The 14,554-nt window shown below is 36.6% G+C and overlaps 1 protein-coding gene and 1 pseudogene across 2 annotated transcripts in view; one reads left to right on the forward strand and one right to left on the reverse strand.

Annotated features, from left to right (window-relative positions):
• The window catches only part of STK3 (serine/threonine kinase 3), a 272,048-nt gene that overhangs the window by 76,341 nt on the left and 181,153 nt on the right, over window positions 1-14,554 (forward strand). For both annotated transcript variants that reach the window (XM_072734231.1, XM_072734232.1), the window contains exons 5-6: window positions 5,061-5,225; window positions 5,734-5,901. In XM_072734231.1, coding sequence (XP_072590332.1) covers window positions 5,061-5,225; window positions 5,734-5,901 — 333 coding nt within the window. The remainder of the gene's footprint in view (window positions 1-5,060; window positions 5,226-5,733; window positions 5,902-14,554) is intronic.
• On the reverse strand, window positions 3,878-4,565 carry LOC112916948 (nucleophosmin pseudogene; annotated as a pseudogene).

Here is a 14,554-nt window from a genome sequence, read left to right on the forward strand (position 1 = left end):
CACAAAATTTTTAATTTTGATGAAGTCCAATTTATAATTTTTCCTCATGTTTCTTTACTTTTGATATACCTAATGATCCATTGCCAGACCAATAGTCATGAAGATTTATCCTATGTTTTATGGTTTTAACTCATGTTTAAATTGTTGGTCTATTTTGAGTAAATTTTTATTTATGGTGTGAGGTAGAGGTCCAGCTTCATTTTTTCATGTGGATATCCAGTTGTCCCCCAAGTTGTTTCTTTTTTTTTTTTTTTCCCCAAGTTGTTTCTTAATGAGACATGAGCCACTGTGGCATTGGTGGCAGTTGAAACAAACTTCTTCCAGTGGTTACTTTCACATTCTACATAGTCTTAAAGCAATATTTTGTTTGTTTTAAAGATTTCTTATTTTAGAGACAAACCGTGTGAATGGGGTGGGAGGGTCAGAGGAAGAAGAAGAGAGAGTCTTAAGCAGACTCCCTGCTAAGTGTAGAGCCTGACACTGGCTCTAGATCTCATGATCCTGATCTCATGATCCTGAGCCAAAACTGAGAGTTTGGAGGCTCAACCTACTGTGCCACCTAGGCGCCCCTCATAGTCTTTTCTTTTTTTTCTTTTTTTTTAAGGATTTTATTCATTCATGAGAGACACACAGAGTCCCGGGATCGAGTCCCACATTAGGCTTCCTGCATGGAGCCTGCTTCTCCCTCTGCCTGTGTCTCTGCCTCCTTCTTTCTCTGTGTCCCGAATGAATGAATGAATGAATGAATGAATAAATAAATAAAATCTTTATAAAAAAGTTTGGTTTGGGGATCCCTGGGTGGCGCAGCGGTTTAGTGCCTGCCTTTGGCCCAGGGCGCGATCCTGGAGACCCGGGATCGAATCCCACGTCGGGCTCCCGGTGCATGGAGCCTGCTTCTCCCTCTGCCTATGTCTCTGCCTCTCTCTCGCTCTCTCTGTGACTATCATAAATAAATAAAAATTTAAAAAAAAAAGTTTGGTTTGTTTGTCTCTTTTTTTCTTTGCCTGTTCATTGGTTTCACAAAATCATGTTATTTGTCTTTCTCTGACTGACTTATACTACTTAGTGTAATACCCGTAAAGTCCATCTATGTTGTTGCAGTTGGCAAGATTTCATTCTTTTTTTAATGGCTGAATAATAATACTCTGTGTGTGTATGTGTGTGTGTTTGTATAAATGAATGGACACTTGATGCTGTAACAAACATAGGGCTGTATTTATCTTTTTAATTTAGTGTTTTCATTATCTTTGCGTAAATACCCAGTGATGGAATTACTGTAACATATAGTAATTCTATTTTTAATTTTTTTGAAGACCCTCCATACTGTTTTCCACAGTGGCTGCAGTAATTTGCATTCCCACCAGCTAGTGTATGAGGGTCTTTTACTCCACATCATCACCAACACTTGTTATTTCTTGTGTTTTTAATTTTAGCCATTCTGACAGGTATGAAGTGATGTCTCATTGTGGTTTTAATTTGCATTTCCCTGATGATGAGTGATAGTGAGCATCTTTTCATGTGTCTGTTGGCCATCTGGATATCTTTGGGATAATGTGTATTCAGCTGTTCTGCCCATTTTTAATTGGATTATTTGGCTTTGTGTGTGTGTGTGTGTGTGTGTGTGTGTGTATGTGTTGAGTTCTATAAATTCTTTATATATTTTGGGTATTCACCCCTTATTGGTTTTATTTTTTGCAAATATCTTCTCCCACTCACTGGGTTGCCTTTTTGTTTTGTTGGTGGTTCTTTTTCTGTGTAAAAGCTTTATTTAGTTGTGCCCCAATAGTTGGATTTTGCTTTTGTTTCCCTTGCCAGAGGAGAAATATGTAGGAAAATGTTTCTTTTTTTTTTTTTTCTTTTTTTTTTTTTTTAGGAAAATGTTTCTATGGCTGATATCAAATAATTTACTGACTGTTTTCTTTTAGTAATTTTATGGTTTTGGATCTCACATTTAGGTCTTTAAATTTTGAGTTTATTTTTTATATGGTGTAAGAAAATGGTCCAATTTCATTCTTTTGCATGTAGCTGTCCAGTTTTCCTAGTACCATTTATTGAAAAGACTGTCTCTTTCCAATTGTATATTCTTGAGTTCTTGATTGTAGATTTTGACCATAAACATATAGCTTTAATGCTGGGCTTTCTGTTCTGTTTCATTGATATTTGTGTCCATTTTTACACCAGTACCATACTGTTTTGATTACTACAGCTCTGTAGTACAATATTTTTATATTTTTAATTTCCACTGTATTTTTCTATTATCCCATTGTTGGGTATTTTAATTTTCTTTCTTTCTTTTTTTCCCCTCCTCATACGGAGTAGTATATCCTATCTTTATACAAATTGGAACTTTCCCCCTTCTATCCGCTTATCTTTGGGTTATATTTGCTGCTGTGCTTATAGCAAAAGTAGATTTTATTGTTATGAACGTCTATTTTTATTTTTTACAAAGATTTTATTTACTTATTTGAGAGAAAGTGTGAGCAGGCCGAGGGGCAAAGGGAGGAGCAGACTCTCCATTGAGTGGAGAGCCTGATGCAGGACTTGATCCTGAGACTCCAGGATCATGACCTGAGCTGAAGGCAGGTGCTTCACCGACTGAGCCACCCAGGCACCTTTGTTATGAACTTTTAATATCATTTGGACATATTTAAAAACTAGGACGGAGGCAGCCCCGGTGGCACAGTGGTTTGGCGCCATCTGCAGTCTGGGGTGTGATCCTGGGGGACCCGGGATCAAGTCCCACATGGGGCTCCCTGCATGGAGCTTGCTTCTCCCTCTGCCTGTGTCTCTGCCTCTGTCTCTGTGTCTATGAATAACTAAATAAAATCTTTAAAAAAAACAAACTAGGACGGTGTTTTCAATAAAAATAGAGGCTTTGATAGGTAACACTTGAACAAAGTTTGTCAAGAGAGGCAGCATAGAAGAGTGATTAAAAGCATAGGTTATAGTCAGACAGAACTCACATCTTGGTTCCGTCTTATGTGTGCCAGAGGTATTTACTGAACCCCTATGCAATAGCTTCCTCATTTGTCAGATGGTAGTAATAATAGTATCTAGCTTGTAGGGTTGTCCTAAGGATAAAAGAGATAATGCATGCAAAATGATTAGCACAGTGGCTGGTACAGATAACACTGGCTCTATCGCTGTAACTACTAAGGATGTTTCCTTTCCTTCTTTTCTTGTTGGCCTCTTTTTCTCCCTCCTTCCCGCCTTTTCCTTCCCCTGACAACCTTTGTTTGTGTTTCCATTTTCCTAGTCTTTCTCTGGAATTTTTATTTTTGAGTTCTTAGTCTTAGGGCCAGAAATCCAGGATTTGAGTAGGTTGGGATGACCTTGCTAGATTCGGAGTGGTATGCGCATAATTGCGTCATGTAGGAGATTCTTGGCAAGCCACCCTTGTTTCCTTTGTGTAAAACTTGATTTTCATTTTCATCAAGAATTAGTGACATCACAGGGAAGAATGTCTGAATTTACATTCAGGACAGTTAGCTGTGATATCGCTACCTCAGTGTCAGAAGATGTGAGAATTAACGATTTCTTAGCGTCGTATTGATTTTTGGGATAGGTTATGTGCTTTAGGAATGACAATAATTTTATTTTATTTTATTTTATTTTATTTTATTTTATTTATTTTATTTTTTTTGATTCATTCAAATATTTATTGAGCAGCTAAGGAGACACAAAGGTGATTAAAAATGGCCAAAGAAAAAAAATAAAAATAAAAAATAAAAAATAATAAAAATGGCCAAAGAGGTGAGGCAAATGCACAAATCATAGAAAGCAAAGTGTAAGGTGTCACTGAATCACAGCAGTCAAAAGAACAGTGCTTTAGGAGATCAAGAATGAGATTGCTACCAGCCTGGAAGGGGTTGTGGGTGGGTGGCAAAACAGGAAAGGGGATTTGAGACTTCAGTCTGGATTGATGATGACAGTCAGTATGGACTATATTTGTCTCTCCTTTTCCTCTCTTCCCAGCTTTGGGTTTAATTTACCAGTAGTGCCCAAGACTGTTCAGTTCACTTTTTCTATACTTGCTTGCATTTTTGCTTTAATGTCTTCTACAGAACTAGGTCCTTTTGGTGTTTTGGGAGTCTTTTCCTGTTTTTTTGAAAGATTCTTGACCTTTTGATCTTGGTGTTGATGGTTTTGAGTCTTTTCCATTCTGGTTTGATTTTTGTGCATTTTTGGCTGAAGTATCTTGTATAGATTTCTTTACTGGAGCCTTTTCTTTAGCTTCCTCATCATCAAAATTATCATCGTCATCATCATCATCTTCATCAGCAGCAAGTTTTACTTTTTTTCTGTGGAACCTTGCTACCACTTCCAGGGACAGAACGCTTTCCAGATATACTAAGAAGTTTCACGTCCTCTTCTTCATCTTCTGACTCTGCATCTTCCTCCACAGCTACTAAGTGCTGTTCACTAATATGCACAGGCCTGGAAGCACATTTCAACTGTAAGACCACAGGTGGTGTTATTTCAAAGCCTCCACAGGACACCGTTGACTGTACAGACATTTTCAAAGTTGCCAATGTGACTTTAATTGGACTGCCTTCATAATTCATTGCCTCTGCTTCAACAGTGCAGTTGATCCTTTGCACCAGCTCCCAAACTGACCTTAAAGATAACTGGTGCTCATTTTTGTCATTATCCACCTTAAAGTGATAATCTTTGTCAGCCTTTAGTTCACAACCAAAAAGATAGTTCTTTTTGGGCTGAAGGGGGCTCGTGTCCATGTCCATCGAATCTTCATGAGGTGGTGGCACGCACTTAGGTGGGAGAGAAGGCAGACGGAGATAACACGGCTACTGTTCCACAGAACAGCCATGCAAGATGGAATCACACCTGACGATAATTTTAAAGAAATTTAATGCTGAAAAAATTTTTCATCAGTAAAATTTGTAATGACAAAATATTTGTGAGGAAAAAGCAGTTCCCAGTTCTTTATCATTTTAACCTTTTCCTAGAGGTTTAGTGGTCATTAGAAAGAAGTGTTTGTTACCAGTGCTCTTTTATCTAGCATGGTTTTTCAATCTAGTTTTAAAAATATTTCTTTCCAGTTAACAGAAGATGAAATTGCAACTATTCTTAAATCTACTTTGAAAGGACTAGAATATTTGCACTTTATGAGAAAAATACACAGAGATATAAAAGCTGGAAATATTCTCCTCAATACAGAAGGACATGCCAAATTGGCCGATTTTGGAGTGGCTGGTCAGTTAACAGTAAGTGTAATGATTTTGGAAACACTTGTGGCCTATATGTCCAGATTTGACTGTGACTGAATGTTGATAACTTTTTGGAGGGGGTGATGGGAAGAAATACATAACTACATTGTTCTTAAGAAGAAGGAGCCATAATTTCAGTACTATGTATTATTTTTATTTACAATTTAAGAGATGAATCGGTATGAAAAAATGTTGTCATTGAAATGCTTAAATGTTTAAAAAATAAAGCTACATTGATCAATTTCTGTAGCTTTTATTGTTACAGTATTATCTTTAATGACTATCTTTAATGAAGATGGAGATCGTTACTTGTGGACTCTTGCTTTATACAGAAATTAAAATTCCTAACTATGTTGTGTCAGTTGAAATTGTAGGAAAATAGTCAATTTCTGATATAATATGTAGTATTTGAGGGTTTCACCATACAGTTTAATGAATGTGTTGGCAAGTAGAGTCCCTTAGTGTTTTTGTAGTAGTATTTATGTCAGTGTAATTTTTGTTGCAGGATACAATGGCAAAACGCAATACTGTGATAGGAACTCCATTTTGGATGGCTCCTGAGGTAATTCAAGAAATAGGCTATAACTGTGTGGCTGACATCTGGTCCCTTGGCATTACTTCTATAGAAATGGCCGAAGGAAAACCTCCTTATGCTGATATACATCCAATGCGGGTAAGAAAATGGTTTGCTAAAAATGTTGATGTTATATAAGTGTTATAATTTTGTAATTGTCAGTATAAATAAATAAATACAAAGTAAATTAAATAAGTTGATTTAAATTTAGGTTCTGTGCAAAATTTTTTTAAAAAAATTATCTATCAGAGGTTAGTGATGTTAACTTTTCTCCTCCCACATCCTCAGTTGTGAAGGCTGTATTTTCCTCTATAGTCACTGTTTTCCTCCCCACAAAATATACCTGTAAAATCTCCCCTTGCTTTTCAAGTAGAAGAAAGGATTGGTAAATTTGCTATATTCTTCAGTTCATCTGTTGTTTTCTCAGTGTGACTGTGGAGGCCTTTGAAAAAAGTCAGTTCTCACTTTTCTACCCACTTTGCAAATTCTGCCTTTCTGTGTTTTTGTTTTACTTTTTTTCTTCTCTCGTCTGAAGCTAATATTTAAAAAGCCTGACTTCTAATATTGCTACCTACCTGTAGGCAAATTAATTTTACTTCAGTTGGTGCTTAGTGAGAAAATAGAATTCCTTTCTTGAACATTATTATATGAACTCCTTTTTCCAGGATGATTTTTTTTTTTTAGTTTGAAGTATGTACCTTGCATATTCAAGTCTAATTGCCTGTTTCAGGCTTTGTGATGATATGGTTTTTAGATTTCTTTATGTGAATCTCAATTTTTTATAGATAAGAACATCTGTCTTTGTGAACTATTGCCCTCTAGTGGCTGGATTCACCTTAAGAAGAAAAGATAGAAGAATGAAGAGAGGAGAGGGGATAGAGAGGGGAGAGGAGAGAGAGAGAGAGAGAGGACCGAGAGAGCGAGCACAGAGAAGAAAAGATGGCATCAGGCTGACTAGAGAAATGCATGAAGTAAATAGATGGGAGAAAAGAGAATGTAGTATTTTGGAACATCTGAAGAAGAATAAATTGGAATTTTTTTCTGATAATACAGTACTATTGTGGATTGATTTTCAGTAATATAAGTAACAGTGTAACTATACTGAAAATATTTAACAATCTGCCTGCTACTTTAAAGAGAATTCTGAGTAATAAAATTGTGTATAATATGTATCATCTTCCTTGTATATATAAATTACTTTTTCTAAAGTGAAAAATAAATTGTTTGCAAAATAATATGAAAAATCATAAGGTCATCATAAAGCCAGCAACATAAATTCTCATTTCTTCTCTGATTATTAGTTGCCTTTGGTATTTTGGTTACAATATTTTTAGGGTGATCCTCAGGCTTGGTGTATTTGAATTTGAGTTAGTGAGGTTAATTGGATTATTCAAGGCACCTTAACCCCGTGCCAGAGCTGGGATTGAACCTAGGACTTAGATTATTACTCTTCTGCTTTTCCTTGTATAGATTTTATTTTTCAAACCACGTAGATGAACATATTAAATGTGACCCTGAGGTAGTCTCTCAAATAGATAGTAAAGAATTGTAGTTCCTGACTTCCAGGATCTTAAGATACCACTTGACAATTTGAACCAACACATATGAAACTGTAAACATGTACCTGAAAGCAGTATTTTTCTTTAAAATTCTATCAATTATCATCTATCTCACTTTTTTCTTTTTTTTTTTTTTAAGATTTTATTTATTTATTCATGAGAGACACGGGGCAGGGGGGAGAGAGAGAGAGAGAGAGAGAGGCAGAGACACAGGCAGAGGGAAAAGCAGGCTCCATGGAGGGAGCCTGACGTGGGATTCAATTCCGGGTCTCCAGGATCAAGGCCCTGGGCTGAAGGTGGCGCTAAACCGCTGAGCCACCTGGGCTGCCCCTCACTTTTTTCTACCAGTCTAAATTGTACCCATTCAAGTGTCAGGTCGGATATTATTTCTATGTACAGCTTTCCTTGGTAGCCACCACTGAAGTAAATTTCTTTTTTAAAGATTTTATTTACTTATTTAGAGGGCGAGAGGGGGAAGGGACAGAAGTAAATGGAGAGAAGCTTAAGCTGACTGTGCTCTGAGCACAGAGCCCAAAGTGGAGCTCAGTCTTTAGACACTGAGATCATAACCTGAGCTGAAATTAAGAGCTGAATGCTTAACCTACTGAGCCACCCAGGTGCCCCTAAGTAAATTTCTTTCTTTCCTCACAACTTTGTATATAGGCAGTTCTTAGTGCCTGTAGTTCTTTGGACAGTTAATCAAATGTCTTGTGCATTTCTTTTTTTTTTTTTAATTTTTATTTATTTATGATAGTCAGAGAGAGAGAGAGAAGAGAGAGAGGCAGAGACACAGGCAGAGGGAGAAGCAGGCTCCATGTAGGGAGCCCGACGCGGGACTCGATCCCGGGTCTCCAGGATCAGGCCCCGGACTGCAGGCGGCACTAAACTGCTGCGCCACCGGGGCTGCCCTTAAGTTGCTATTTAAATTATGTTATCGTTACTTAACCTTTCTTATGTTTGTGAACTGCTTTATACAAAATCAAGTATGAGCTGCAAGTATTGGGAAATTGTTAAGATTATATGACAGGTAGAAGTTTTACAAAATTTGAATTTTCACTTGAAAGCTCACATTTTATCATTGGCAACAATTATGATAGTTTTCCTTGAAATGACATATTCACTTGGTTCATTTTTGAGAGAATGTCAATCAAATAAATGCCCAAGTGTGAACAACTATAGTCTTTTCTATCAGTTATTCCTTCAGGTAAGAATGGTGTTCCTTGAAAAAGAGTTGCAGCTTGCTTAGCTGCAGCTAAGTGGTTTTTCTTAAGATAATCCTTCTTCTTCTGTATGCAGGGCAAGTGCTTTGTGTGTATTTCTCATTTTGTCATAGAGAATATTAAAAAGATAAGCATTCAGGAGTAGAATTTTCATACAATTAATAATATTTTCTGCTTCACCAAGGTTTAGATTAGTTTGGCGGGAGATTGGGTGGGAGGATAAAAGAAAGAGCTGGCCAAAAGAGAAAAAAGATTTTTGAGGACTCAGCTAAAGTTGGAAAGTGAGAATTGTGTTGTCACCCAGTGCAATTCTTTGCTCTACCAGTGCTTGGCAATGGAGTGTAGTACATTACAGCCTCGATCTCAGGTTTGGGTTTACTTGGAAGGACAGAGCTACAGGGCATGTAAGGATGCTGTTGAGAGATTGTTCAGGTGGTTACCAAGGGGGTATAGCCTGGAAAGAATGGAAATGGTATAAGGAAATGGAGGGATCAGGGAGCTAGACAGTGTTCTTCACTCTTACTCCATGCAGTTACCTGGAGAGTTTTGAAAAAATTCTGGTGCCAGAGCCATACCCCAAACCAATCATTTCAGAATCCCAATCTTTTTAGTGAGGTCACAGAGCCAGTGAAGTTGTAGTTAAGGTATGAGAGAGCTGGTAGTATATAAAACTCTGATTAGTGAGTGAAATAGTGAAGTTTTCTTTTTTAATTAAATAATTTTCTTACTTTAACCACTCTGTCAAATAAATATTTCAATCTCCATTTTAATGAGGGTTGGGTGAAATGGATATTTAAAGAATTATGTTTTTTTGTTAGGATGACACAACTTGTAAGTGGCAGAACTGAGATACGAACTGGTGCTAGTCCATTTCTTGCCTTGACCAAAAAGAAATGCCTTTTGTTAATATGTCAACTGTATGCAAATGAAGGCATGGCTAGCAAAAATTAAAATCTGCAAACATTCTAATCTCATAATTATTAATTTAAAATATGAACCTTCTAAGTTTTTCAGTGGGAAGAAATATAGATGATTTTTTTTTTAAGTGAGAGAGCATGCACACAAGCTTGAGTTGGCAGGGGAAAGGGGCAGAGGGAGATGGAGAGAGAGAGCCTTAGTGGACTCCATACCCAGCATGGAGCCCAGTGCAGGGCTCGAGCTCACAACTCTTGAGATCATAACCTGAGCCAAAATCAAAAGTTGGATGCTTAACTGGCTGAACCACCCAGACACCCCAATATGGTTGAATTTTTTTATATTTCACACCCTTTTTTTTTTTTTTTTTTGGTACCAATGTAGTTTATGAGATAACCAATTGTCTACAAAGTTGTCACAGTGGAATGAAGGTAGGAGTGATGGAAAGACCACTACAAAAGATGGAGGCAAAGAGTGCTAGTTCTTTTAAGTAAAGGATATTATATAATTTACTGCATATAGCTGGCTATCTGGAACAGGAGGCTAAGTTAGTATATGGTGGGTTAGCTTCCCTAGCTTTTGAAATTCTCTTTGGCCTAGTCCTCTGAAATTCTCTTTGGCCATTGTTATAAGATTGTAGCTCTTCTCACTATGCCTGACTTCTAGATGTATGTAATAGGAACAGCCCCAGAACAACAAAGTTGACTCCTAAGCTGAGGGAACTGGGGTTGGTTCCTAGTCATATTCTCAGATATACCATTCTTCTAGTATGCCCAGGCTCCAGGCCTGCTCCAGACCTATGCTTGCTTAGGCCAGCAAGAATTAGGGTGAAGAAGAGAGGCATCAGGCTTGGATAATTTAGAATGGAATTGCTCCTACCTAAATAGTCACAAATTAATGTTGTGGTTTTCACTGATAAAGCTTTTTGTGGGGCATATTTCGAGTGTCATAGCCCGAGGGATATGAATAACGTAAAGATGGCACTAGATTAGAAAATGAAAGTGATTAAATTGGAACTTGACCCTGAAATGAAAATGGGTCTTTTGAAAGTGTTAAGGGAGAGGTCATTTGGTTTAGTTTTTCATTTGTCAAAGATTGATACTTTCTTCAATCATTCCTCAGAGTAAGAGGTATTTGGAATATAGATATTCAAGGAGGAATTTCCTAATAAAAAGAGCTTTTTATAAAAAAATTTGTGTGATGGCAAGCAATAAACTAAATTTTATAGTTTTTATACAGTTTTCTCTGTTTTTAAAAGAAATTGTAGTGTATGCAAGCTATATCTTTGCTGTGGTGAGAGTAATTACCTGTCTAGTAAAAGGCAGTGATGAAATGCATATTAAAACATGTAAAGCTTTGTAAACAGGAGAGAAATGAAAGTGCTTATAAATTTACATACAACTAATAGATCAAAATAGATTAAGGAGTAACAACAAATAGATTAAGGAATAATGACAAATGGAAGTAAATCTGCTCAAAATGTTGAAATAAGTTTTATCAAAACCCAATTAATTTTAAAAAGTTAATATGAAGATAATTAATTTTGGTCAGTTAAATAAATAAAGGATTTAAAAACCAAATTTTGAATTCAGTTAACCACATATTTTTTTGGAAATTTGCCCTTTCTCAGCTCTATAGGAAATAAAATTACCACAAATCAGGAAATGAGTAAATAGTATCATTTTTCTAAATATTTATCAGTGTACCCTGCCACTAAACCCAGGCACTTTCTTAGACATCACTAAGACCCTATTGATTTTTTGAAATACAGTTTCTGTTTTATTTTCTTTTGTTTAACAAGCTTTATGTTTGATTGCATGTTGCCTGGTGTGGTGAAAGGGGGTAAGGGCAGAGTGTTTGGGTCAGACTTAGAACTGTTGGAGACGGCAGGTACTGTGATTGATGATTGCTTGCATCAAGAAAGAAAAGTGAGACTAAGAATTTTATTTTTGCACAATATAATATGAATGTTGTCTTTTAAAAATAAGATGTAGAAATATATTGTATATTTTGGGAAGATTTATGTCAAATGTGACTTGAGACAATTGGAGGCATATAAATGGTAATTTTCTGGAAATTCAACTTATATACAGTTTGACAATCTCTGTTTAAGAATAAATTAGGAGTTATTTTACACTAAAAAAAAAATCTGTCTGTCTCTCTCTGTATATATCCTCACGTCACTTATGAAGAAAAGAACCCTGTAGATATTTTCAATATGGAAAATATATTTTTGATGAATGTTTTTGAAAATGATGTTATCTTTCTTTTGTCAAGAACTTTTTCTTTAACCTTGCTGTTTTTTTCCAGCTAGCTTCTTCACCCTCACATCTTTTGGGAAACAGTACATTTTAATAAGTGAAATAAATGCTCCAGTACATGCAAAGTAAACATGGGCATTAGGAAAAAAAATCAATCCTTTTACTGCATATTAAAAAAAAAAAAATAAAACACACAGTAGCTTTTCCCCAATCTTAAATCACATGGTGCTACTCCTTTCACAACCAAGTGTATTCCTAATCTAATAAGATTTCTTTAATAAAAAAGAATAAGGCATAAAAAGAATGCATTATATCCATGTCTAAGTAAAAACTGAGTTATCCATTTTTTTATTAAATAAAACTGAATCAATGACCTCCTTCCTGCCCAATTTATGATAGAATTTGTTTGAGAAATTCTGAATGATTAGACTTGAGTAGGGGTGGTAGTTGAGTAACACTGCATGCAGCATATTTACACATCTTCCAGCTCCATGTCTCTTCCATGTATGACTTTGTAGACACCTGGCCCATCTTAGTGTGTGTGCATGCACTGCCTCTTGGAAGATTCCTCACAGGCAGTTAACACGTGGGGCAAAAGACAAGTATCTTTATTTTGTCTGAGAGTAGATGAGGGAATATGTGGGTACTAATTCATAGAATTATTATTTACTTGTAGGAACATCCTGGATGAAAGCCTCTCTCTGAAAGCCTGAGATAGCAGGGTATAGCCTTTCTCTATGGTCTGACCCTGGGGATGTGCTGGCCTAGATTCCCCATTCACTGAGCCAGGAGCCTTCAGGCAAACATCTCTTCTGCCTGCCCAGCATTGAGGGGGTGGCTTCAGCACTTTGCCCTCAGTATTTGCGTTCATGGACATCATGTGGCCAGGGGCTACTATGGCTTAGTGGTGAGGCCCAGGTATCCTTATTTTCTCGGTTTTCATAACTAAATTTTGGATTGAATGACATCTTCTATAGTTATAAGGCCTACTTCCTTACTTTTTATTTTATCTTTTTACCCCCATAATAGATTCTTAGGAATGTCTTAACAAATTACTACAAATTTGGTAGCTTTAAGCAACAGAAATTTATTCTCTCACAATTCTGGAGACCAGAAGTCTGAAATCAAGGTGTTGACAGGGTTGCTTTCCCTCCAGAGGCTCTAATGGAGAATCTATTCTTTGCCTCTTCCAGCTTTTGGTGGCTGCTGGCAATCCGTGACATTCCTTGGATTGTAGCTGCATTATTCCATCTCTGTCTATGTCTTCACATTACCTTCTCTTCAAATTTCCCTCTGCCTTTCTTGTAAAAGATCGCTTGTCATTGGTTTTAGGGACCACATGGGTAATTCAGGGTGATATCCTTCTTTCAAGACCCTTGACTTAATTACATGAGCAAAGGCCGTTTTTCCCCCATATGAGGTCACATTCAGAGTTCTTGGGATTAGGACATGGATACACCTTTTAGGGGGCTACCGTTCAGCTATTATACCTTCCATAATCTATTTTCCCCTTTTAAATTATAGACAGTTTAAGATTAATAGTGACAAGCATATCTGTTCTCATTTTTTTATTGTGGTAAAAATGCAGAGCATAAAATTTATTATTTTAAACCATTTTTAAGTATATAATTCAGTGGCATTAAGTACGCTTACATTGTTGTGCAACCATCATAGTATCCATTTCCAGAAAATTTTATTTTTATCATCCCAAACTGAAACTCTTTGCCCATTAAACAATAATTCTTCATTATCTCCTCACATTCCATAACCACCATTCTACTTTTGGTCTCTGAGTTTGACTATCCTGAGCACCTTGTATAGGTGGAATCATACAATATTTGTCCTTCTGTGTTTGACTTCTTTTACTTAGCATAATGTTTTAAAGATTCATTTATGTTGTACCATATGTCAGAATTTCCTTTCTTTTAAAGCTGAATAATATTATATTGTATGTATATATCACACTTTGTTTATTCATCCATTGACTGACACTTGGGTTGCTTCTCCATTTTGGCTACTGTGAACATGGATACACAAGTATTTCTTTGAGACTCTGCTTTTTTTTTTTTTTTTTTGAAATATTTTAAAAAATTTATTCTAGAGAGAGAATGCATGCAGGGGGAAGAGCAGAGGGAGAGGGATAAGCAGACTCTATCCTAAGCTCAGAACTCAACACAGGGCTTGATCTCAGGACCCTGAGATCATCACTTGAGCTGAAACCAAGAGTCAGACATTTAACTGACTGAATTACCCAAGTGCCCCAAAACTCTGCTTTTAATTCTTATGGATATATACCCAGAACTGGGACTAGTGGATCATATTATTTACATATAATTTTGGAGGGGACCTCTGTACTGTTTTTTCACAATAGATGTACCATTTTACATTCCCATCAGTGATGCACATAGTTCCAGATTCTTTTTTTCTTTTAAAGATCTTATTTATTTATTCATGAGAGACACACACACAAGAGAGGCAGAGACACAGGCAGAGGGAGAAGCAGGCTCCCTGCAAGGAGCCCATTGTGGGACTCCATCCCAGGACCCTGGGATCACGCCCTGAGCCAAAGGCAGATGCTTAATTGCTGAGCCACCCAGGCAGTCCCATGGTTCCAGTTTCTCCTCATTTTTTCCAACATTTGTTTTCTGTCCTTTTGATAATAGTCATCCTGATGGGTGTGAATGGGTAGTATGTCACTGTAGTTTTGATTTGCATTTCCCACACTAGTGATGTTGAGCATCTTTTCATTGGTATGTTTTATTGACTTTTCTCAGTATTTGCTTTTTTTCTATTTTTT

This window comes from Vulpes vulpes, chromosome 13 (genome assembly GCF_048418805.1).
Source record: "Vulpes vulpes isolate BD-2025 chromosome 13, VulVul3, whole genome shotgun sequence".
In the NCBI taxonomy this organism is placed as follows: Eukaryota; Metazoa; Chordata; class Mammalia; order Carnivora; family Canidae; genus Vulpes; species Vulpes vulpes.